The sequence below is a fragment of the Bactrocera oleae genome, chromosome 5 (assembly GCF_042242935.1).
Source record: "Bactrocera oleae isolate idBacOlea1 chromosome 5, idBacOlea1, whole genome shotgun sequence".
Classification (NCBI taxonomy): Eukaryota; Metazoa; Arthropoda; class Insecta; order Diptera; family Tephritidae; genus Bactrocera; species Bactrocera oleae.
This window is the reverse complement of record NC_091539.1, coordinates 37,951,809-37,975,445: the sequence shown is the minus strand read 5'-3', so window position 1 is coordinate 37,975,445 and position 23,637 is coordinate 37,951,809. Positions and strand designations below refer to the sequence as shown.

The window sequence follows — 23,637 nt, the reverse complement described above, 5'->3', positions numbered from 1 at the left end:
AAATCCACGCGCACACGGACATAAACACGAAAGACGCGTATACGCAGAGTAACACACACATATGTACATCGAGCCAATTGCACACACACACACACACAACAAATTGAGCAAAATGTCTCGCTTTCGATTTTCCAAGAATTAACAACGTTTACTCCGCCGAAACTTACTTGCAACACTTGCAGAATATTTACACTGCTTGTTTGTAAACTTATACATATGGTATGTAGATATGTATATACATGGCATTATATACCATGTTACGTGCCGCACAATTTCACACCCCTTAAAAGTTTATTGTTTAATTTTTACTTTGAATTTTTTACGCGACATTTTTAAAATAATTTTTATTGCCTTTTTTATTTCTCAAAATTTCCCGTTACACGGCAACGCACACAATGCCACAAAACCACAAATGTATATAATGTAATATATAGTAATAATATCACTAGTCGGACGCACAAAACTCGACGCCACGCGACGCTCGTCTGTTCTGCCCGACGTCCAAAGTACTTATCCGCCGTTGCAACCAAATATTACATGATTGCTGTCATTTCGACCAGTTCCAAGTTGAGCGATGCGCCGCTCCATCGCCTCCGAGCATCAAAGTACGCCACGCCGTAGTGTAGAGACGCTAGCAATTTAGTGCAACTGTTTGGGGCGCGTTTCTCATTGAGCCGAGTTAATTATCCTCTGCCGCACTCTAAAGGCGAATGCGCTCGTACGCTCCTGTCTTTGAGTGGAACTCAAGTGAATTGAGTGAGTTTTATTTCTTGATGAGACTCTTCGAAAGCTTCGATAGTTGGCGTGTGCATGTGTATGTGAATGTGTAGAGATACGGCTACTATGGTTATAGCATTTGTGATAAGAGCTAAGATAAGGGATAGCAGGGCACAGGCAAGTTGAGCGCCGAATTTAAGGGAAATTATATGTAGTTCGCATTTAACAGTGATTAGCGATATGTGCGATTTGATAAGCATTGACACTATATTTACCGCGCAGTGAAGTCGGGTAAGTTGGAAAAAATATAAATTACTAATAGCTGGTTTAAAAAGAACCACTCATGAAAATAACAGTTTAAGACAAAAAATGAACTAGTTCGAAAAAGACAAGTTGTGTTGCAATTAAAAAAAAAGTGTAATCAAAATTTCGTTTCACTCCATTTTTTCGTTTCACTTTCATTTTTAAATGTTTAATCTGATATCTGACGTTTGACATTTTATAGGAGATGGACATGGGCAAGGGAAAAAAGTTGAACAAGTCGAACAGGGTATGCCGCATGGAAAAATAATTCGAAGTACATTTGTGTACAGCTCGAATCTTACATGAATCAGATAGACAAGGATGTCAAACAGGTCTATAAGGATGAATTAGTTTTTGTGAAGCCTACTTAGCTCACCTTTAGAAAACGGTTTTCAGACAAAGTATGATGGAAGGGGGAATACTTTGAAGGGGACAAAATAGATATTGATAAATAAATAAGTACTTTTAAAAAAATTTAAAATTCACCTCTTCCTTTGAACACACCTCGTACAAGTCGACTTGGAGAGGGTGTTAGTTCAACGGGACAGATATATATATATATATATATATATATTGGGTATTTGTTACTGTTTATGTTAGCTGTAAAGACCACGGTGTAGATGACGGAAATCAAAATAGTGTTACTTGGAGAGTAGATGCAAAAGGGCGTCTGGGAAATCTTATTTAACAAATGTTTATGTGGATCGAATAAGCGGTCTTGACGTCATACGCATCTAGAATTAATTCTAAAAGGAAACGTTTGTACTAAAACTTGGCTTGTCTTAAGCTTTCGATTTACATAGTTAACCTACTACGCTACTATATGGCAAGGAAACTATTTGAGTAGCCGGCAGTAATCAGCAGAATTTAGAGTTCCCTCTGTGTGTTATCTTTCACACGTGTTTAATACTAACATACATTTCAAAAATCGCCAGACTTACACAACCTCTCTCCATATGGCCAGACACTGTGGAAATAACACGTTTGCTGAGTCTCCCATTAGATGACTTCAACGCCAACACTTAATGGTTTACTACACAACTAGGCTTGTGTAACGGATACTACAACAAAAAGCCCTACCTAACCTAAATTAATAATTATGCACTTGAGCCGCAAGTGGATGTATCAAATTGGAAATACCATAAGTCCTTCGCTCCACCTCTATACCGAAATTGTTGTTGTAGTATCAGAAAACATGCCCATAATAATTTTGAGCATTGCTGTCAGGTTGACAGTAAATGGTTGCTTATACGTATGTAAAACCAAGTTTGTTCCGGCCCGATTTGTACGTAAGCCCGATTGTTGTAGATGCAGTACCGAATGGAGTTTTCTACCTTGGTTATAGGACTTTGTGTAGTTTCGAATGAAACCACTTTTTAGATAAACTGTACAATGCAATACAATGCATTTGCAAGACGAAACCGGACAACAATACAATGCCTTAGTCTAGCAGAACATCAGCATGGGTTCCGGAAAGTGCACAGTACCAACACAGCCCTTAGCGTCATAAACGCCCAGATAGTTCATGGCCTGAACCAGAAGCCACCCTGCGAGTGGACGATCCTCGTAGCGTTGGACTTGTCAAAAGCTTTTGACACAGTCAATCACACAACGCTACTTGAGGACCTAGAACAATCAACGCTCCCTCCAGGGCTGAAGCGGTGGACTATGAGCTACCTGAGCGGTCGGCATTCATCCGTACTGTTTCGAGGTCAAAACTCCAAACTTAGGAAAATTAAACAGGGGGGTGTCCTCTCCCCACTACTGTTTAATTTTTATATTTCGAAACTCCCCCAGCCACCAGCGGGAATTTCAGTGACCTCGTACGCTGATGACTGTACGATATTGACGTCGGGAAATGAAATCGATGGCATGTGTTCAAAAGTAAACAGCTACCTCTCCGATCTTTCTCGCTTCTTCTCTGCAAGGAATCTAACACTCTTTCCCACTAAATCCACAGCGACTATCTTCACAAATTGGACGAAGGAGTACAGACTGGACCTGAACATTTCAGTCGATGGCACAAAAATTCCGACAGTCAATAACCCTAAAATTTTAGGCGTCACTTTGGACAGTCTGTGCTCTTTCACTCCTCACACGACCGCGATAACTGCCAAAGTACAGAGCCGCAACAAAATCCTCAAGTCGCTTGCCGGCAGCTGTTTTCGTAGAAACCACCCCTGTAGTCGCCTGCCTGTAGCGAAGGCGCCTCCTAGGAACATCAAGAGGTCTTTCCTTGATTACGTCGACGACATTAGACAGTACGCCGACCGGACTTCGGACGCAACGAACTTCAGACAGGCACTGACCGCCATTCACAGTGGAGCCATCAACACCTTCACCGACTCCTTCTCAGTGAATGGCGTACTACGAGTCAAACCACCACCCATAGCAGACGTAGAGGTCGAGTTGCCTCGCGAAACCAGAGTGATCCTCGCGCAACTTCGTTCTGGATATTGTAGCAGGTTAAACTCCTACTTATCCAGAAAAGACCCCGATATACCAAACACATGTCCTGCGTGCAATTAATCTCCGCATGACACTAACCACCTCTTTGCATGCCCAACGCACCCCACTCACCTAACACCCTTTTCCCTATGGTCCGACCCCGTCGAAACAGCTCGTTTCCTGAGCCTCCCGTTAGATGACCTCGACGACAACCAATCAGGAATTTATCACCCAAACGGGGATTAGGTAACCGTTACAACAACAATGTCTTTTGTGTATATCTCGATTTTTTCAAAAACACTTCAGAAAGTTCACAAACAACAGGTGAACAATCCTTCTTTATTCTTCAACGTGTTGTAAGAGTACAAAAAATAGAAGAGGAATATAAGAAAAAGTACACAATGAAATAAATTACATTCGACATGCCAAAAATAAACAGGAAGTGATCTTGCATGTGCCGATGCAGTCAGGGTTATTCGCACAACTGTCGGTATGTACAAGTTAGAGGCGGTTTTTGCGGTCACAAAAAAAAACAAAAAACGCAAATTGGACTGTCATGGGACAATGACACTTTTATTAATGTAAAGCGCTAATTGTTCGTTAGGCAATAGAATTGGTTCACATAATGCAGCAGAAGGCAAGTGACTAATAACCCAGTTTTACACAACAACAAAGCGATCTGAAGCCACAGCGAACTCTGCGAACGTAAGGCGATGCGATTAGTGGAATAATGATTTTCTTGTGAGGAGACTGGGAAGCCTCTAATTATAAATAGTAATTAAAGTATGCTGTCATATAAAAAATGTTTAAAAAAGTATTGCAAATATTTTATTTTTACTTGATTTTACATTTTACGTCTTTTTTAGTTAATAAAAGAAGCTTCCTGTAAATGAACTGAGTTTAAATAATTTTATTTTTTTATCTTTTAGTCCACTTCTGCGGTAAAGAACATTTCCAGCAACGACGGTTTCGCGCATTGTTCGCCATCTAAACGAGCCGGCGACTTCCAACGCAGTAATGTGGGTATTACAGAGATGGGCGCGACACTGTCTTTGCGAAAGGGATTTTGCATATCCTTCCAACTGAAAAAATTTGTTCAAAATATTAATAATATAACCATAAGTAAATAAGGTAAACAATATATCATTCAACCTACAATGCGCGCGGTCCAACATCAACAACAACAAACACTGAGCTTTTATCCGCGTGTTCATTCAGAGCGGAGAGCACAAATGGTTCAGCTTTGTAAAAAATAAAAGTATAGAAGATGTAAGAATAAAAATAAATTCAAATATTCACAAGTGCAGATACAACATATTCACAAGCAACTCACCTTCATTGCAGTCAGGGCACCAGCTCTTGTCCGTTTCGTCCTTCTCGCCAGTGAAGTACACATTTACTTGGCTGCTACCGTTTTGCGTCAACTTATCCACAGTTTTGCGAAATGCCTCGTAACCACTTACTTTCAGTATCTCCATCTCAGCTTCCGAACCCTTCGCTTTGCTCTTGGAACTGATTAATAACCAAAAGCTGTTAAATATGCCAACATAAATGTGTTCTTTGCTTTGTCACCTTGTAGAATCCAACGCTATCAGCTCTATAATCTAATGCTAGTTGTTAAGATAAAAATGCAGCATTTGCTATTGATTACAATTATTGAACCGGCAAGCAGAAATTTGTTTTGCGATTTTCGTGGGTAAAATCAGCTGTTTCATTGGAAATGAACTGTCATAGTTTGAAAATAGTGCTGCCAGATATTTCGGCGAGGAAGTCGGATTTTTCAGAATGTGAGCACCTCTTAAATACAATATTTTATTTTCATTCACCAAACACAAAAAATATTTCTCCCTTAACTAAAATACGGGAATTAGTTTATGAAATATTTCAGTATATCATAAATATCCAGTTTTTAGCTCTCCACCACTGAAATAATACTATAGGCTGAAACCTTAGCATATTTGTAATTTACCGTATTTTTGTAACAGTCATTCAGATGGTGTTTGGTTGGCAAGGCGCAAGTTAATTGTCATCAAAATTATCTAACGGGAGGCCCAGGAAACATTCTGTTTCGACGAGATTGGACCAAAGGGAACTTTTGTTAGATGATTTGATTTCATAAGGCATGTAAAGAGGTGGTTAGAGTCATACGTGGACTTGTTGCATACAGACCATAGATAATATATGTTGGTGTCGATTCTGGGTAATTAAAAGTTAATACCTACTGCAGTAGCCAGAAGGAAATTTCGTAAGGGTTTACTATAGATTCGCGAGGCAACTCGAGATTTTCTTATGCTATAGGTGGTGGTGTGACTCCCAGGACGCCACACACTAGGAGGCAGTTATTGAAGGTGTTATTAGCTCCGTTCGAACGTTTGCTCCAAGTCCAAGACAAGGGAGTCCTTCCTCTGCGACCTCCAGTTAGTATCCTAAAAATTCGCTCAGTCAGTTTTTTTATAATCTTTAGAGCTAGCATGGCATATGGGCTAAGTTTTCTTCAGCGAGAAAGTTCCTTACTTCTCAATTACCCTCACAGTCCAAATAAGCACTTATTATTCTGCATAAAAAAATCTATTCTATTGTCTTGTCCAAGTCCTACTTTAGTACCAAACAGCTCGGAAAGGTTTTTCCCCGACTCCTACTATGAAATGAAATCCATTCCCTTGACAGTCTAGTCCACGTAACCGGAACGGCTCCGAGTTCATATCCAACTAAGGATCACTTCGATAATCTCAAACTATTTGGAGAATGTTTTCTGTCGGTACGAGAACCACGGAGTTCCAGTATTTTAGATGACTGAGTTTTAGAGGCTATCAATAGGTAGTTCGTGAAAGCGGAAACTCAATGCATTCGGAGCTTCTGTTTACACAACCAATTCGTGATAATATATGTAGCTCGGATCTATACGAATGATGTTTAGTGCCTGTTTTTATGACGACAAGTGCTATAAGAGTCTCATATTCCTTCTTCTGCAGTCTCGGTTTTTGTTGGGTCATGCAGACGTTGCATAGCTTAAGACTACACATAATATATCCATTTACACCACAAGCGGAACTAAGTAGACTGCAAAAATCCGGATTTACATCATGTCAAGTACCGTTAACTCCGCAGCATTAATCAAAATTACTTTGGGCGTGACGACTAAGGGAGGAACAATTTTTACCACTACAAAAACCATTACATTACAAGAACTTTCACTACTGGACCAGTTAGAACTCCAACAATCATTGAAAGGGAACTTTGCTGAGGAGGAAAAGCCCACTAGACCACTTACGATTTACGCTGGACCAAAAGGACCTTGCGACTGCACAGTTACTAACAGCTTACCAGCGTTTACCGAATTCGCCTGACCCAACCAACCAATAGTAAACTGTTAAAAGTCAGCAGAGCTCAATCTCGGCCCCATTCTGCAGCTAGTGAGACTGAAGTACCTCACTTAACGAGTTCATCAGCCTTGCAGTTTATTGCAATTCCGTTGTGGTCAAGCACCCAAAAACCGGTCGAATTATAATTTTTGATGAAAGTAGATTGCGGATATCTATTCAAACAAATTGTTTTGAATACAAAACTTAATTTTTTTTCCATTAAATTTAATGGCCATACGTCAGTCATGACCCATTTAATTGACAAGAACTTCAATCAAAGATTTTACATGAGCTAAGAGACAAAATATGTAATTAAATTCCGCGCTCAAGCTTGACACACTTTCAGTACAACTTCTGCACTTGAACTTCTTGACCAAAGTCAGCGGCCAAGAGTTCTGCAGAAAAGCGCAGAATGACCTTGCGGAGTTGCGCAGAAAAACAAAAGCTTGTAGCAAAAAAAAAAATATGCTTAGGTCAACTAAAGGTACGGTACTTGGGAAAAGAAAACAATGAGCTCCGACATATGGTATTTAAACAGCAACTAACACTATGAAATGAGCACTTTCTTGGAACATTGAATGCAGAAAGGTACAAACGGAGCACACCAACGACATGGGTAAGTGCATTTTTTAATTTTTATTAGGTTTTTTACAATGCTTTGGAACACTTTTCAGTATATCTTAGGGGCCTTTTTATGAAAACACTATTTTCAACTACAATTTTATTGGTGATACTAAGCTTAAGCCAGGATGTGGAGGCGGGTACTATGAAAATTGCCTACAAGAAACCAATTTTCGGCAAATTGACTACAACAAAAGAGAGACGCTATAAGTTTAGACCAGATTATATTCGAAAATCACCAATAAATGCAGTCGCCAGTGTAAACACGGGCCTGAGCACGAGCGCGAGTTCTCTTGTCGGCAGCACAATGTTAACAACCACCAGCAGCACCACGCCCACTTTGTTACATTCATTGGCACCCACAGAATGGAGCATATGGGAAACAACAACACCACAGCCGGCGATGGAGAGTAATTTAAGTACTCGCTACAACAACAACATGGGCAATAATAAAGCCGAAGCAGAGGCTGCCATCTACATGCCGAAGTCCTTGCAGTATGAAGACGCTACACTTCTACCACATATAACGCCAGTGGTGAACAACACCTTAGAAGCTCCTCAGCTGTACCACGATGGCCAAGGAGTGAACGTAATCAACGATAACGTGGAAGCGCCGATTAACACACAAGTAGTGAGCAACGCTGAGACAAACGCTGACATCGAGGAGCTCTTCCCTTTGCCACAGCCAGAGTTGCTGATTGCGCCACGCCCCCTGGCTACGCGCCACACGCACGCCAAAGCCGGTAAAAACAGAAAAACATCAGCAACAACAACAACGACAGAGGGTAGTCGACCGATACCATGCACTTGTGGCATTTTTCTAGCCTCACAAATCAAACGCGGCACCAATGAACAACCCGAGGGCGCACCAGTGATCACCAATGAGTTGGATCGCACATTTGCATGCAATACCGTCGGACAGAAACAATGCCAGACCAAATGCTTGGAAACTGTAAGTATATATAAGTGATGTTTTATATTGTATTTTATTTAGTAAGTGCCACTACGGCAACTACAACTTCCATCAGATAGTGCAACATTTGCCCAATTCAGCGAATATACTTTGCGCAACGCTAAATCGTGACTGCCGCAAGGAGCGCGCCTACCTCTTCATCAAGAATTGCCGAAATCAATGGCACAATACGAATTTGGCAGCGGGGCGTGAGTATTGCTGTCGCGATGGTCAACCGTATGCCTGTCCGATGGTTTGAGAGAGTGAACTCTATATAGTGGTTGTGTGAATTTTGAATAAAGAGATTGGATTTTTTAAATATAACTTACAAATGGTTTTTTTTTTATTACGTAAAAAAATTAAATAATCAATTGCTTGAGTAGTCAAGCCGCGTTATATGACTAAAATATACGTAGATCTCTAGACCACAAGCAAAAAAAAAGGAAAATACTATTTTAAAATAAATACAGTAACAATACAAAAATGCTGACGATAAAACGGTAAAATCAATGACCAAATTGACAGATATGGATATGTTGTTGGGAGTTGGGGTGAGGTGTCAACGAGTTAATGATGCAAAACATTAAACAAACTGGACGCTCAAGTATAGCGCTTTAAAAATGTATGTAACTTACTATTTATAAACGAATAGTTTTAGATTTAATTTAAATTTGCCCAAATTGCAGATAACTAAGAAATTTAATATTTCTATATATATATATATATATGTGTGTATGTGTATGTGTGTGTATGTATATCTATATGTATATGTCTTTTTTTGTTTTTTGTTTAACTAAAGGATTAACCGCTTAATATAGTTAAATAGTTATTGTTGCTGTTGTTTTGTTTTACAAAATTACACATATTTTAGGCAAGCGCAGGCTTACTTACTATTAACAATTCCATTTGACTAAGATTAATACAATTACAATACAAATACGTGTATAATCCTACGAAATAACAATTTTAAATTTAATTTTTTATTATTAACTACTAAATGCTTGTGGAACGCTTTAGCCGCGCATAAGGATGCTTTTATGAAAAGTATCGACTCTTGACAAACAATGTTTTGAATGCGCTTGATGAAAATTAAATTACATTTGCCTTTGCTCACGTAAAATATGCGCACTTTTGCATAAATTTAGTCTTTTACATTTTACATTTTTTTGACACGTTTTTCACTCGAAGAATTTTTTCTTGGCTGAAGGCAAATCGAAAGATATCGTGGATAATCTGAAAGCATAGAGGAAATTTGAGAACAATAGAGGATGAGTTTCTGATTTGTATTGCTTATTATTTTAAACTAAAACAAATATGTTTTTATGTGCATACCATACATACATACAGTGGTGATTTTATGGTGGTACTTGCAACTTATATGAAAAGGTGGAAATAATTAAATGACGATGTTTTGAACAAGAAAATTAAAAATGTATGGAAATCAAAAGTTTATTAATATAAAAAGAAAATATAAAATGCATATGGTAAACATTACGAGCAGGCAAATCGTAAACAATAATTAATGGTTCGTGAGTTGCTCGGAAATTATACGGAATTTTTTTTGTTAGTGGAGATAGTGATAGTTTTTGTTTACAAGTTGGTGTAGAGATTTTTTTTTGTAATAATATTTTAAATATGTATATACTTTTTTATAAATTTTATTTATCTTTGTTATTTTTTTAAGGATTTCTTTTTTATGTGTGATTTATAATTTTTAAATGTGCTTTATTTACAAATATGTTCTGAAATCTAATTAGTAGCATTCCTTACGCAGAAGCATCGTATCTACACTACAGGATTTATTTTTTATGTACTATTCTTTGAAGCTTGTTTACCTAAGCCCTATTTGACAACATATAATGCAAGTATTTCGATCGACATCACCTAACGGACGGTTCAGAGAACAATTCTCACAACAGCCGGTTCTACGTTACCGGATTTGACTCGGATTTTATCCGGCCAAGAGCTGTTATTTCGGTGATCTAACCCTATTTGGATCGGAAGTTTTGTGAAAAGTAATGCAGAAAAACTAGACTCGAGTTGCTGGACTCTTTTTGCCTGTGTGAATGTACAGAGCGACACCAAAGGAGAATTTGAAAAATATGAGGGTCAAAAGATATGTATATTTAAGGAATGGAAGGTCTTAAAATTCAAAATTAAGATGAAAAAATTGTACCCAACAAATGCGAAGCTAGAGCAACCGGAGGTTTATTATTATTGTCTTATTGTACTTTAATTCACAAAATGGTTTAAATATTTTCTGCAAAATAACAACTTCAGATAAAATGGCGTTATTGGGCGTTATCATCTTTCGATAGCATAAAATTTCGATGTCTTTGCTATGACGTTACGATCACTTGAAGAATACGAATTTAGAAACAAAACGACGAAGAAGCATAAAGAGACTCCTCTTCAGCGGAGAATGTTAATGAATAGAGGAGCAAATGTTAAATGAAATCTTTTTGAGTACTAATTTGTACTTCAAGATGAGGGAACATCGAAAAATATAACTTCGAAAAAGAAAAATACACCACGCAATGTGCGTACACGTACACTGATGCTTGCTTCTTCTTGCCCCGCACAAACAATGACTTTTGTCTACACTTTTTGCTTTTTGCGAGAAGCAAGTTGAACGATCGCAAGCAAGAAGGGGTCAGGGGCGCACTGCCACATAATTATTTTAGATAGATTTTATTAATCGAATTTATTTTAAAAACAATAGGTATGAATTTATGTGTATTTATATTTTTACGTATCTATTAATTATATTACGTCAATAAGTCATTAATGCATTAATGCATTAGTATTTTTCCATACAAATTAAGCAACATTATTATATTAAGAGTCCTCACTTGACACGCCTCTGTGCATGGTGGCAAGCCAACGAAATAACGGCGAGTTCGCGGGGACATTGTGTTGTTGAAAAAAACCAAATGACGACTTTGTCCACAAACATACATATGTACATATGAGCTCGCATACATATTGACGCCGAATTTTGCGCATCGTGGCGGAGTTGACAAAATTTATTTGAATCGACAATTTTACGACAATGTCGGTCGGCTATGTTGTCGCGTTTGTCCTTTTTGCAGTGGTTTGCTATTGAAAGTTGACTTATGCTCTTTTGAAATATTGCGATTACCGATTGGGCTGCATTTTCATAGCGTCGTATTTAGATAAAATGGACTAAATCGACAAACTATGATATAATGATAATAAGTAAACATATAAAAGTACTATATGGAGTGTGCTTAGAGTATATAGAAGCAGTTAATGATTTCATATCCATGTCAATTTTATATAAATTTTTTAATTTAATACCATAAATAGTGCATAATATGAAAAAAATATAAATATTATTTTAACTCGCTAATAGGTCATGTTGCCAATTCTCCTTTCTGAAGGGAACATCAGACAAATTCTTCAATTTCTGATATTTAGCATCGTCGGGAGGCAGCTTGTGGGCAAAATACAAATGCGAGGGGAGTGGTAGGATTTTCAGTGTCACAGTGAAATTGTAAAATTGAATTTTTCTCGTTTAACTGAAACCATTCAAATTCAATTTCATTCATTCATTAAACGCATTTGCGGTAGGAATTCCATACGAAAACCAAATGTGGTTTACCAGGCGCACAGAAAAAATAGCGCGGCGCAGAGTTATGAACGAACGCACTTTGCTTTGAAGTAGACGCACGTTCCTTATGAATGAATTTGTTGTCGTTGTAATATGAAATACTTAGAAAATAAGCCGCGAGTTCGCTTGAATATTATTGGCCGATGATGGTGCGTCTACGTTTTTTTGTCACTCGCGCGAATATTTGATTTTTTGCGAAAGACATTTTAAGGAATATACATATGTGTACATATAATATATGCAAATATATTTGGACATGCGAATGAAGGAAGGCAAGTAAACAACAATAGCTGTTTGAGTTCACAGATTAGACAATATTGCTGGAATATCGTCTGTGGTGCTGCTTGTATAGCACACTTCTTTATTGCAACGTGAAATATTTTGCCTAAGTTCAAATCCTACCAGATATTTTTATACTCTCGCAACCTGTTGCTACAGAGTATAATAGTTTTGTTCACCTAACGGTTGTTTGTATCACCTAAAACTAATCGAGTTAGATATAGGGTTATATATATATAAATGATCAGGATGAAGAGACGAGTTGAAATCCGGGTGACTGTCTGTCCGTCCGTCCGTCCGTCCGTGCAAGCTCTAACTTGAGTAAAAATTGAGATATCTTTATAAAACTTGGTAGACATGTTTCTTGGTACCGTGAGACGGTTGGTATTGCAGATGGGCGTAATCGGACCACTGCCACTCCCACAAAACGCCATTAATCAAAAACAAATAACTTGCCATAACTAAGCTCCGCAATAAGATACAAGACTGTTGTTTGGTACACAGAATCACATTAAGGAGGGGCATCTGCAGTTAAAACTTTTTTTTAAAAAGTGGGCGTGGTCCCGCCTCTAATAGGTTTAATGTGCATATCTCCTAAACCGCTAATGCTATAATAACAAAATTCACTAGAAGCAAATGTTTTTAGCACTTCTATTGACGGTGTGAAAATAGTTGAAATCGGGTGGCAACTCCGCCCACTCCCCATATAACGGTACTGTTAAAAACTACTAAAAGCGCGATAAATCAAGCACTAAACACGCCAGAGACATTAAATTTTATCTCTGAGATGGTATAAGATGACTTTATAGGAACCGCGTTCAAAATTAGACAGTGGGCGTGGCACAGCCCACTTTTAGCTGAAAACCCATATCTTGAGATCTGCTTAACCGATTTCAACCAAATTCGGTGCGTAACGTTCTTTTTATGTTTCTATGTCATAGTGCGAAAATGGGCGAAATCGGATTACAACCACGCCTATTTTCCATATGACACCATTTTAAATTCCATCTGATAAAACTTTGCGTGAATAATGCGATCAAAGTATGCCACTTTGTGGCCAAAAATTCTCTAAATCGAACCAAAACTGTTCAAGCCCCTAAGTACTAAATATGTGGACCCCAGTGCCTATAGTTGACCTTCTACCGAAAATATCAGTCAATCCACAAAGAAATCTCAAACGAGTATACCATTTGACTTTGCGAGAGTATAAAATGTTCGGTTACATCCGAACTTAGCCCTTCCTTACTTGTTATATACTCTTTTTTTATTTTTATAACCCTTTTTTATTAAATGATATTTGAATTCTATTTTCATATTATTTCCCTCATTATTTATATAATGTTTTCTTTTCAGAAGTCAATTTCTTTCGTTATTATTTAAATTTTTGTTTATGCGCATACCAAAGAACATCTGTGCATATGCATGTATATACATTTTGCTTATAAAGTGGTGTAATGCATTGCCTCGCCTGATAGGATGGTAAAATTTTATTTTAGAACTTGTGCGTTTTCAATGTTCCCTCATCGTAAATAACATTTTAGTACAGCTAACATTTGCTCCTTCTCTATTCATTAACATTCTCTGTCTTCAGCAAGTGTTTTTGACTCAACTCGCTAAGTAGCCAATAATGCCAAGCACCTAAAAAATATGCAATAATTTTCTAGCACTTCACACTTCTCCAAATAAGCCGATAAATTTAAAAGCTTTTCCTAAAATTCCATTATGAATTGTTCGAGAATTTAAAATTTATAATGAACTTAACAAGTTTAGTGAACATTTTGAAAATTTAGAGAAGTTTTGAAATTTTAAAAAAGTTTTGAAAATTTAGAGAAGATTTAAGGGAAATTTAGGGGAAATTTTGAGTACAACAAATTTAGATAACGCTCATTTCGCAGGATAAGGTTTAAAATAAGAATGCACTTACATTCAAATCGTATTTTAGAAATTTAATACGATTTTTCAGCTTTAAAAAATGGAGCGGTGGTGAAAATTCATAAAAACTGCTATAAAAATAGCCATTTCTATATTTACAAAATCTAAACATTCAGAAAAACAGACAACTTCTTAAATCCTTTGAAAAAAAAAATAAATAAATATAGAAAACAACAAATAAATATAGAAAACAACAAACAAATATAGAATCATGCAATGACAGCAAATTATCCTTCAAACCCCAAACGTACTACGATCAGCCAAAGAGAGTAATTAATAATACATACCAAGTAAAAAGCACGAATGAAATAAAATTTGAAATGAGAATAAGTCGAGAAATCTATAAAACAAAAACAAATTGAACTCTGTAGTTTATGCCCAGAAATTATTGTAAGTGAAAGCCATTTGATATATACATGCAGCTAGTATTAAATAAGAAAACGCACTTTTTTGTTATTGGTAGCAGAAATATTCGTGTTAGATACTAATAAATGGCGTCCACAGAATTCTGCAGTCAAACAAAAGACCAACTATGCAAAGCTGGCCATATGTTAACGATCAACAAGCACTAATTTCGGATGAAATAATAATGAAAGCATGTGCAGTTTTAATACATAAAGCAACAACAAATGTCATGCAACTATTACCTGGCCATTTTCGGTGTGAGATATGCGTGGTTGGGCTTCACAAATATAGATTCAGCATCTTTGTTTACGTCATTGCTACCGGTAAGGTTCTCTTTCGGCGGTGTACGTTCCAATGAGCGATCAGCGGCTTGCGACGCACTATGATTATTGTCATCGCTAGCACCACACTCCTCGTTCTCTTTGCCGTCATTGTCCGCGGAACGTTTGCCATTTTTGCAAGCGTCGCCACAGTGGCATTTCGACGAGCATTTATCGCCGAGTGAAAAGCAACCGCAACGCTTGTTTATGCAATCCTTGCGACACTTACAGCCGCCCATCTTTCGCTTGGTGGTATTATGCTTGCGCTCAGGATGACTGGTAGCTGTGGTGAATGTGTCATTTTCTGTACTAGTGTTACGGCTAGTTGTCAGACGCTGCATTTTGTAGAATATAGACAATTGTGAAGTTAATTTCTAAAGGATAATGAAAAGTTAACACGTTTGGCTTACGGCGTGTCGATTTCTACGTTTGTAGCCCGGCGTTTTGGCCCAGTCCGGATCATCAGAGTCGTCATAATCGGGCTCACTTGAAAGCGATATAGCATCAGCATCATCACCGTCCTCATCAAGCTCAATGGTTTCTTGTTTTATTACCTGCTGCAAACAATAACGATACTCATACTCATCTCTAATTTGTGTGCGTCAACCCCCTGTGCAGCCATTTGCTCACCTTCTTGAAAACCTCTTTTTTGCGTGTACCCTTCGCTTGCACCGCCTGCTGTAATTCGTTAACCAAATTCTTATAGTATTCCAATTCTTCGCGCAATGTGTCCATTTTGTTTAATTGCTCCTCTTGGATTTTCATACGCTCCTCTTGCTCTGGTGTTAGCGCATCACCTGTACCTACGGCCAACTGTGGCGCATTATGCAATTCCCTCAACAGCACGGCTATCTTCTCTTCATATGTGTTCTCACGTTCGGCTATGGCCTCTTCGTGTTCTAACTCGATGAGACGCATGCGCTTCGCTGCTACTGTACTCGTTTGATCCGCTGCCTCACGCAACGCAATCTGCTCGTCCAAGGCGATTTTTTGTTCCTGCATGCGAACGGCATGTTCGCGTCGCATATCGGAAATCGATTTGAGGACTTTGCGTAGCACAGCACGCGCCTCTGACACACTTTGTATGCCCTCGGCGAGGCTGCGCATGCGCGATTCCAAATCTATGGTGCAAACCTTCTGCTGCAAATCGGTTATCTGTGCATTGCGCATTTCTAGATCTTCGCGCAGTGTGTCCAATTCTTGTGCTGCGCCACTGCCCGCTTCCGGTGACTGCTTTTGTAGTTCCGCAATGCGAGTACTAATGATCACGCGATCTTCCATTAACTGTTCAAGCGAATGTTCTGCATCGATGAACGTTACAATTACCTCTAATTCGCGTTCCACCCAGGAGATGACCTGTTCGATCTTGTTGCTCGCCGTATTTGCATCTTTTGCCGTTTGTGGTTTCTGGCGCTGAGACTGTGCCACACGTTGTCTGTCCAGTGCATCTTTGAGTCTAAAAACGGTAGAAGTACATTATTCACAATCATATTTGAAAGAAAATTTAATAGAGAAATAATACCGTTTGTTAATGGCAAGCGCTTCCTCGCACTTGCGTTTCAAGACGTTGCGTTGCTTGGTGTGCAGCGCCTCCTTGCGGGCCATTTCGTTCTTTAGCTTGCGGTCTTTGTTGCGCAACTGTATCAATTCCTTTTCGCGCGACATTTTCCATTGACGGAAGTTCTCCGATTCTTGGCGCATTGCGCGTATCAGCTTTACTTTAGACTCTTTCATGGCTTGTATTTCAGTGTGTAGATTCTGTATCTTTTGCGTCTCCTTCTCACGCACTTTCAACAACTTGGCTTGCTGTGTGTTCTTGCGCTTCATATCGCTAATCTCATGTTCGAGCGTTTGTAAGCGTTTGCGCCGTTCCTCTGCCAATTTGGCGGAGGCATTTTCTTTTACATGCCGCAGTTTGTCCAGCAATTGGTTTCTCTCATCTTCCAGCTCTTGTATCTTTTTCTCACATTCCTTAAACTTTTCTTCGGTGTTATCTTCCAGCGTACAAAATTTCACCAAATTACCGGCGACACGTTGATGCAGCTCCTCTTTGAGGTTTAATTCGCGATTAATGCGTCGCAATTGTTCCTTATAATCCATTTGTATATTGGTGTAGGCATCGGCTTGCTCTTGCATTTGTGAGCGTACTTCCAACAGCGCACTACTGGCATCTTCTTCTTCGCCGCTGCCAACACTGCCATTAAGCGTTTCACGTTTATGGTTTTCTATTTCGGTTTGTGTGCGCTCCAACTCCACATCGAGCCCATCAACCAATTGATTTAATTGTTTGATGCGCTCAGCAGTATTTTCTTGCTCTTCCAACGGAGCATTTACTTTATAGCTGCTGCCCAACTCGTTTGCAATGACTTTTAGCTCGCTCATTTTCAACGTAAGCTTCTCATGCGCCTCCTCCGTAATGTGTGCACGCATTTCGTGCTCAGCCACGTCGAGCAGTGTCGCCTGGAACTGTCGTTGCAAGGTGTGGTATTTTTCTTGGAGTATTTGATATTTCTTAACCATCTCACCGCTTGTGTTTACAATGGCAGTAGCGGCACCTGGTGGCGCTGGTATGCTCTGTAATGCGACATTTAGTGAGCTACTCATTTGTGCATTGCCGCCGGTTGCTGCCAATAGTTCAACGCGTAACTTTTGTATAATGCCCTTAAGGTGATTTATCTCTGCAGCATGTGGGTCTTGGTTAACGATTGGTTTATTTTTTATTTGACGTGCGCGGTCTGCATAGCGTAGGGTACTTAACGTCTCGGCGACATTGTAGTCTGCCGGACTGACGCAGGCTATCATTAGTGTGATCGAATTGCCGCCAAGGGAGTCTTGCAACAGACGTGTCAGCTTTGAGTCGCGGTAACGCACGAATCCTGAACCTTGACCAGCTGAAAAAAATTTAATTTAATTAATATTTTTTAATTTATATAGTTTTCAATTAAATATATTTCCAATATCATTTATAATTACTTTATGTTAGTGCTAGATTCTAACTACACAAACCATTAGTGTTACGCCGAAATACAACAACTACGCGCGAGCATATTTTATTTACTTACAACCAAGTGCTGATATAACATTTCCCAACGCTAACAGACCCTGATTAATTTTAACGCCTTCTTTGAAACGATCACCTGTGGCTTGAGTTTTCTTGGAACGCTCCGAACCCGCCAAATCAACTAAATGGAATTTTGATGTGGTTACTGTGCGCCTGCAAAAATTGTTTCAAAATTGTTTAGTAAATGAGTAAACACAATGTCAAATTTGTACATACATCTCATCGTTTTTCGTGGCCTCGACGGTGATTGTGAAAATTGCATGCGACCGCGATGACTGCTCATTCATGGCAGTAGCTGCAACAGCTCGCCCTGAGGAGCCGCGCAACAGGCAATCAGTTGTTTCGCTCACCGACGAAACTAACATTTCTGTTAAGCCTGGCATAATAACGCCATTGCGATTTTCACGCATTTCAACTACAGCCTGTTCTCGCGGCTGATGTGATAATAAATCATATAGTTGTTCCTGATATAGTTCCATAAACGAACACTTTACCACAAAATCACATTCATTGGCTAAATTTTTGATTCGTTCAAAAATATCGCTCATAATACGTGGTATAATGCCAGCATTTTCATCCAATTCTCCATCAAATGCCGTACCCATAGTATGAGTCTTGCCAGAACCAGTCTGGCCATAAGCCAGTATTGTGGCATTAAATCCTGAGAAGAATTTATCTAATAGAGCCGTTACGATCTCATCATATATATATTTTTGGGTATCACGTGCATCGAATACATAATTGAAAGAGAATGCATCCGAGCGATTCACAATCACTTGCGGAGATTCACCGACACGTTCTACAGCCTCCTGGCAACCACGGTCACGTTCCGAAGGCACAAGTGGCCGTATGCGTACCGCCACACGCACATTATCAACATCGCCCATTGAACTAATTTTATTTTTACCCTCCATCGTGTATCGATTTATCCACCTTCAAATTATTGGATATGCAGATGTTTGTTTAATTAGCTTCTTTTTATCTTAGGCACTACTTCAGTCAGTAATAATTAATATTAGTTAAACATAAATAACGGAACTCAAAGAAAATTAGGAAAATTGTAAAAATGTCCTTCAAAAAGAACACTAAAATTCGAAATGCCGGTGGCTGAATTATGCCGCTGCCGTTAGCTGTCGTTCAAGCCGTCGTCAGCGATTTCCATTCAGCTGCCGAATGTAATAGATTGTATGGAGTGTGTGCTGAAAAAAGGAGTTGCCATTACAGATTTGTTAGCAGAAGTTAACGATTATTTGCCAATTAATAAGGTGCTAAGGCATAATTTATATATAGCGTACAAATTTATAAATAAAATATATGCATTATGTTATTGGTATATACTATTTTATTAATATTTTTATAATATGTTATTATATATATATATACATATAAAATATATGTATATTTGATAATATTTTATTATATACTTAATCTAATATGCATATATTTTATTTATAAATTTGTATGTTATATATAAATTATGCCTTAGCACCTTATTAATTAGCAAAGTGTGCTTCTACATTGGGACTCTGTTGACCCTCATTATCGGCAAATTCTCTTTTGATGTCGCTCTGTGCATTCACACGAGCAGAAAGAGTCCAGCAACTTAAATCGAGTTTTTCTGTCATTCCTTTTCATAAAATTTTCGCAAATATTTGTGCGGTTCGACTGCGCAACACTTAGACCGTGTTGCATATTTCATTTGTATGTTGGGATGATGGTCTCACATTTTGCTTGCAATGAATTACCATGAATATGGTAGAACAATATGCATAATAATTTCAAAGAAATACTTAAGTCGGGAACTCCATAATCCACCAGAATGTATTGAATACCCGCTACTAATATTTTCAAGGCCAAATTTATAACAGAAATTTCGTATTCATTAAATATTAAGGTCCCATAATTTTTTTATTCCATATATTTTTCTGTTTATTATAAAACATCCTTGAATTAGTTACAATTCTTGTTTTAAATAAAATAATATTCGAACTAAATTATTTGCGGTTTTGCGGTATGTTATTAAAAATTAATATTGAATTTTGTGCATCTTAATTTTCTCCTTATTTACATTTTTTATATATTACATACAAAAAATAGATAACAGAATTCAAATTTCAAAATATAAATATGTATGCATAGGTCAATAGAAATATTTTGAAAAATTGTAAGGAGAAAATTAAGACATAGGTTATGGAGTAAAGAAATTATGAATTTTCAATACTTAAAGATTAGGAAATTCCTGTTATAAATTTGGCCTTGAAAATATTAGTAGCGGATATTCAATACATTCTGGTGGATTAGAGAATTCCCGTCTTAAGTATATCTTTAAAACTATTAAGCGGGTAGGTATTATGCATATTGTTCTACCATATTCATGGTAATTCATTGCAAGCAAAATGTGTGACCATCATCGCAATATACAAATGAAATATGCAACACGCTCTAAGTGTTGCGCAGTCGAACCGCACAAATATTTATGAAAATTTTGTGAAAAGGAATGCAGAAATACCAGACTCGAGTTGCTGGACTCTTTTTGCCCGTGTGAATGCACAGAGCGACACCAAAAGAGAATTTGCCGAAAACGAGGGGTCAAAAGAGTCTGTGTGTAAAAGCCGTCCAAGAACACAAAGCGTGCCACCCGAACCCGAGTGGCACGGTCCCTTCGTCTTTCCTCGTCGTCCCAACAATAAACCGATTTGGGTTACAAAGAGTCTGTGTGTAAAGTGGCACAAATAATCATTAAAAATATAATAAATTCGAAAGTAAAGTAAGAAAAAATAGAAATATTTTCAATTTAAATTGGTAACGTTAATTTCCGCTAAGAAATCTGTAATGGCAACTCCCATACAATCTATTACATTCGGCAGCTGAATGGAAATCGCTGACGACGGCTTGAATGACAGCCAACGGCAGCGGCATAATTCAACCACCGGTATTTCGAATTTTAGTGTTCTTATTAAGGATAAAATGATCCGAAACTCTTTGATCTGAGAGAGCGCTGTCAAAGTCCACATTTTTTATAACATTTGACTGCCCATTCATAGCAGTAGCTGCAACAGCTCGCCCCGAGGAGCCGCGCAAAAGGCAATCAGTTGTTTCGCCCACTGACGAAACTAGCATTTCTGTTAAACCTGGCATAATTACGCCATTGCGAACTTCACGCATTTCAACTGCAGCCTGTTCTCGCGGCTGATCTAATAATAAATCATATAATTGCTCTTGATATAATTCCATAAACGACCACTTCACCACAAAATCATTCATTGGCTAAATTTTAGTTGATTCCTTCAAAAATATCGCTCATAATACGTGGTATAACGCCAGCATTTTCATCCAATTCTCCATCAAATGCCGTACCCATAGTATGAGTCTTGCCAGAACCAGTCTGGTCATAAGCCAGTATTGTAGCATTAAATCCTGGGAAGAATTTATCTAATAAAGCCTTTACGATCTCATCATATATATATTTTTGCGTATCACGTGCATCGAATACATAATTGAAAGAGAATGTATCCGAGCGATTCACAATCACTTGCGGAGATTCGCCGACATGTTTTACAGCCTCCTGGCAACCACGATCACATTCCGATGACACAAGTGGCGGTATGCGTACCGCCACACGTACATTATCAACATCGCCCACTGAACTAATTTTATTTTTACCCTCCATCGTGTATCGATTTTTCCACCTTCAAATTATTGGGTATGCAGATGTTTGTTTAATTAGCTGTTTTTTTTTATCATAGGCACTACGTCAGTCAGTAATAATTAGTATTAGTTAAACATAAATAACGGAACTGAAAGAAAAATTAGGAAAATTGTAAGAATGTCCTTCAATAAGAGCACTTAAATTCGAAATGCCGGTGGCTGTCGTCGATTTCCATTGAGCAGCCGAATGTAATAGATTGCATGGATTGTGTACTGAAAAAAGAAGTTGCCATTACATATTTCTTAGGGGGAGTTAACGTTACCAATTTAAATTGAAAATATATAAATTTTTTCTAACTTTACTTTCGAATTTATTATATTTTTAATGATTATTTGCTAATTAATAAGGTGCTAAGGCATAATTTATATATTACATACAAATTCATAAATAAAATATAGGCTTATTGTTATTAGTATAAAATGAAATATAAATATTTTATTCATTGAAAATTAATAGCGCGAAATTATTTTTAAGGGGAAATAATTAAAATTCCAATTCATAAAGTTAACCACTTTGCAAAGAGTTACATTTTTGAATATTTTAATCCTCCATTTACACACACTTTGGTTTAATTGTGCATGTAAATTGACGTTAAAATATTAATATGAACCAATTGATTGGGTATATATGAAGTATTATGTTAAATATATACTTTTTATCACAATAATTTGCGATAATCATGTGTAGGAGCAGCTAAGTGTATACCTATTCGTTTGCTTGTGTTTAAACTAGTGTTTCTAATCATGCAACACGCCCGTTATCATGTCTGTATAGAATAACGTAAGTTATAAAATAACTTACATCAATATAGGTGTGGTGGTGTTTTTGCGTGAATAAACTATAAGAATTGATTGCCAAGGCCAATAAAACCTTTTACGAGTACTTTTTGAAAAAAAAGGTTTATTATCTTGCATTAGGCGTATTTCAACTATTCACTTTATATATTTGAATCTATATTATTTTTATAGTATATATTGGTAGTTAAGTTTAAGTTTACAAAGAACAATTGCCTCGGTTTTATTGCGACATTGTACGATCTATGCATTCAACTATTCACCCTATTATAAATGCATTTGTAATTACGGCTTGAAATTAATGGACTTTCATGGTCGTAATTACTTCTATACAAGTATTTTACCATATATCTATAAACTAGTTTTAAGAGATGTATGATTCATTGCTTGTAGACTGATTGGTAATAGTTAATCCATTTGAAAATATTACATGCGTATACATTTCTATTAAAAATGGCTTTTGCCACCAAGCGTTCCAGTGACCACACATTAACAAAGCCTGTAAACTTGTTTGGAAAAAATGTACTTATTGCACAACCGGAAGATAGATTACCTGTTTTCGATTGCGAAAAAGTGTATAAAAAATCAAACGCGAAACTAATTTAGTATATATGTACATATATATACACCTGAACACACATACCTATATTTAGTTCTATCTCAAACACAATACTCTTAATAGCGATAAGTAGTTATTGTTATCTACTATTATTTACCAAACCAGTTTTTATAGGTTTTTCTGTTGGTGTTAGGTTAAGAAGTTTAAAAAAGCGTTAATAACGCAAATTTGCAAAGAGAAAACATATGATTTTAGATTAAGAAATATTGTCTTTCACACACATCATTTATAAAACACGTTTCATATGCCGGAAATATATTTATAAATAATATACCACTTATATAATATATAAATAATGGCAATGTGACTTTTATATGTTATATATTATATTATACTTACAATTCACATTACTTATACTTTTATTTATTCCAGCACAATAAGCAAACACATTTCAATTGCTTTCAATTTTTATTAAATTTCCGTTTAGCTACCATATGTTCACTTAACTTATCGCTGCTGTTGCGATCGTTGACTATTGCTG

General features: G+C 37.4%; 4 protein-coding genes across 5 annotated transcripts; 1 reads left to right on the top strand and 3 right to left on the bottom strand.

The window, feature by feature from the left end:
• Window positions 1-4,264: 4,264 nt before the first annotated feature.
• On the bottom strand, window positions 4,265-4,970 carry LOC106622080 (thioredoxin domain-containing protein 17). The gene is made up of 3 exons (XM_014241161.3): window positions 4,802-4,970; window positions 4,625-4,709; window positions 4,265-4,550 (listed from the first exon to the last, which is right to left on the bottom strand). The coding sequence occupies exons 1-3, from the start codon at window positions 4,944-4,946 to the stop codon at window positions 4,394-4,396; spliced, it is 387 nt and encodes a 128-aa protein (XP_014096636.1). The 5' UTR covers window positions 4,947-4,970; the 3' UTR covers window positions 4,265-4,393.
• Window positions 4,971-5,277: 307 nt separating this feature from the next.
• Fcp3C (Follicle cell protein 3C) lies at window positions 5,278-8,721 on the top strand. The gene is made up of 3 exons (XM_014241160.3): window positions 5,278-7,446; window positions 7,505-8,403; window positions 8,480-8,721. Exons 1-3 carry the CDS (start codon window positions 7,443-7,445, stop codon window positions 8,660-8,662), a joined length of 1,086 nt encoding a protein of 361 aa, XP_014096635.2. The 5' UTR covers window positions 5,278-7,442; the 3' UTR covers window positions 8,663-8,721.
• Window positions 8,722-8,762: 41 nt separating this feature from the next.
• Klp3A (kinesin-like protein 3A) lies at window positions 8,763-23,637 on the bottom strand. 2 transcript variants are annotated; one of them, XM_014241158.3, is made up of 8 exons: window positions 23,496-23,637; window positions 18,251-19,233; window positions 18,036-18,187; window positions 16,496-17,864; window positions 15,604-16,429; window positions 15,384-15,530; window positions 14,896-15,308; window positions 8,763-9,636 (listed from the first exon to the last, which is right to left on the bottom strand). In XM_014241158.3, exons 2-8 carry the CDS (start codon window positions 18,946-18,948, stop codon window positions 9,582-9,584), a joined length of 3,660 nt encoding a protein of 1,219 aa, XP_014096633.2. In that variant the 5' UTR covers window positions 18,949-19,233; window positions 23,496-23,637; the 3' UTR covers window positions 8,763-9,581. The 2 variants fall into 2 exon arrangements, with proteins under 2 accessions (XP_014096633.2, XP_014096634.2); XM_014241159.3 differs by having other exon boundaries at window positions 15,384-15,527.
• On the bottom strand, window positions 20,883-23,622 carry LOC138857601 (chromosome-associated kinesin KIF4-like). The gene is made up of 2 exons (XM_070110681.1): window positions 23,508-23,622; window positions 20,883-21,723 (listed from the first exon to the last, which is right to left on the bottom strand). The coding sequence occupies exon 2, from the start codon at window positions 21,702-21,704 to the stop codon at window positions 21,309-21,311; it is 396 nt and encodes a 131-aa protein (XP_069966782.1). The 5' UTR covers window positions 21,705-21,723; window positions 23,508-23,622; the 3' UTR covers window positions 20,883-21,308.

Coding starts and splice junctions, on each gene's coding strand:
- LOC106622080 (XM_014241161.3), bottom strand. CDS start 4,946: ATGGAGATACTGAAAGTAAGTGGTTACGAGGCATTTCGCAAAACTGTG. Junction 4,710..4,801: donor GTGCCCTGACTGCAATGAAG/GTGAGTTGCTTG, acceptor TTTTTTACAAAG/CTGAACCATTTGTGCTCTCC. Junction 4,551..4,624: donor GATGTTGGACCGCGCGCATT/GTAGGTTGAATG, acceptor AAATTTTTTCAG/TTGGAAGGATATGCAAAATC.
- Fcp3C (XM_014241160.3), top strand. Junction 8,404..8,479: donor AGACCAAATGCTTGGAAACT/GTAAGTATATAT, acceptor AACTTCCATCAG/ATAGTGCAACATTTGCCCAA.
- Klp3A (XM_014241158.3), bottom strand. CDS start 18,948: ATGGAGGGTAAAAATAAAATTAGTTCAATGGGCGATGTTGATAATGTG. Junction 18,188..18,250: donor GCCACGAAAAACGATGAGAT/GTATGTACAAAT, acceptor CAATTTTTGCAG/GCGCACAGTAACCACATCAA. Junction 16,430..16,495: donor GCGCTTGCCATTAACAAACG/GTATTATTTCTC, acceptor TACCGTTTTTAG/ACTCAAAGATGCACTGGACA.
- LOC138857601 (XM_070110681.1), bottom strand. CDS start 21,704: ATGGAGGGTAAAAATAAAATTAGTTCAGTGGGCGATGTTGATAATGTA.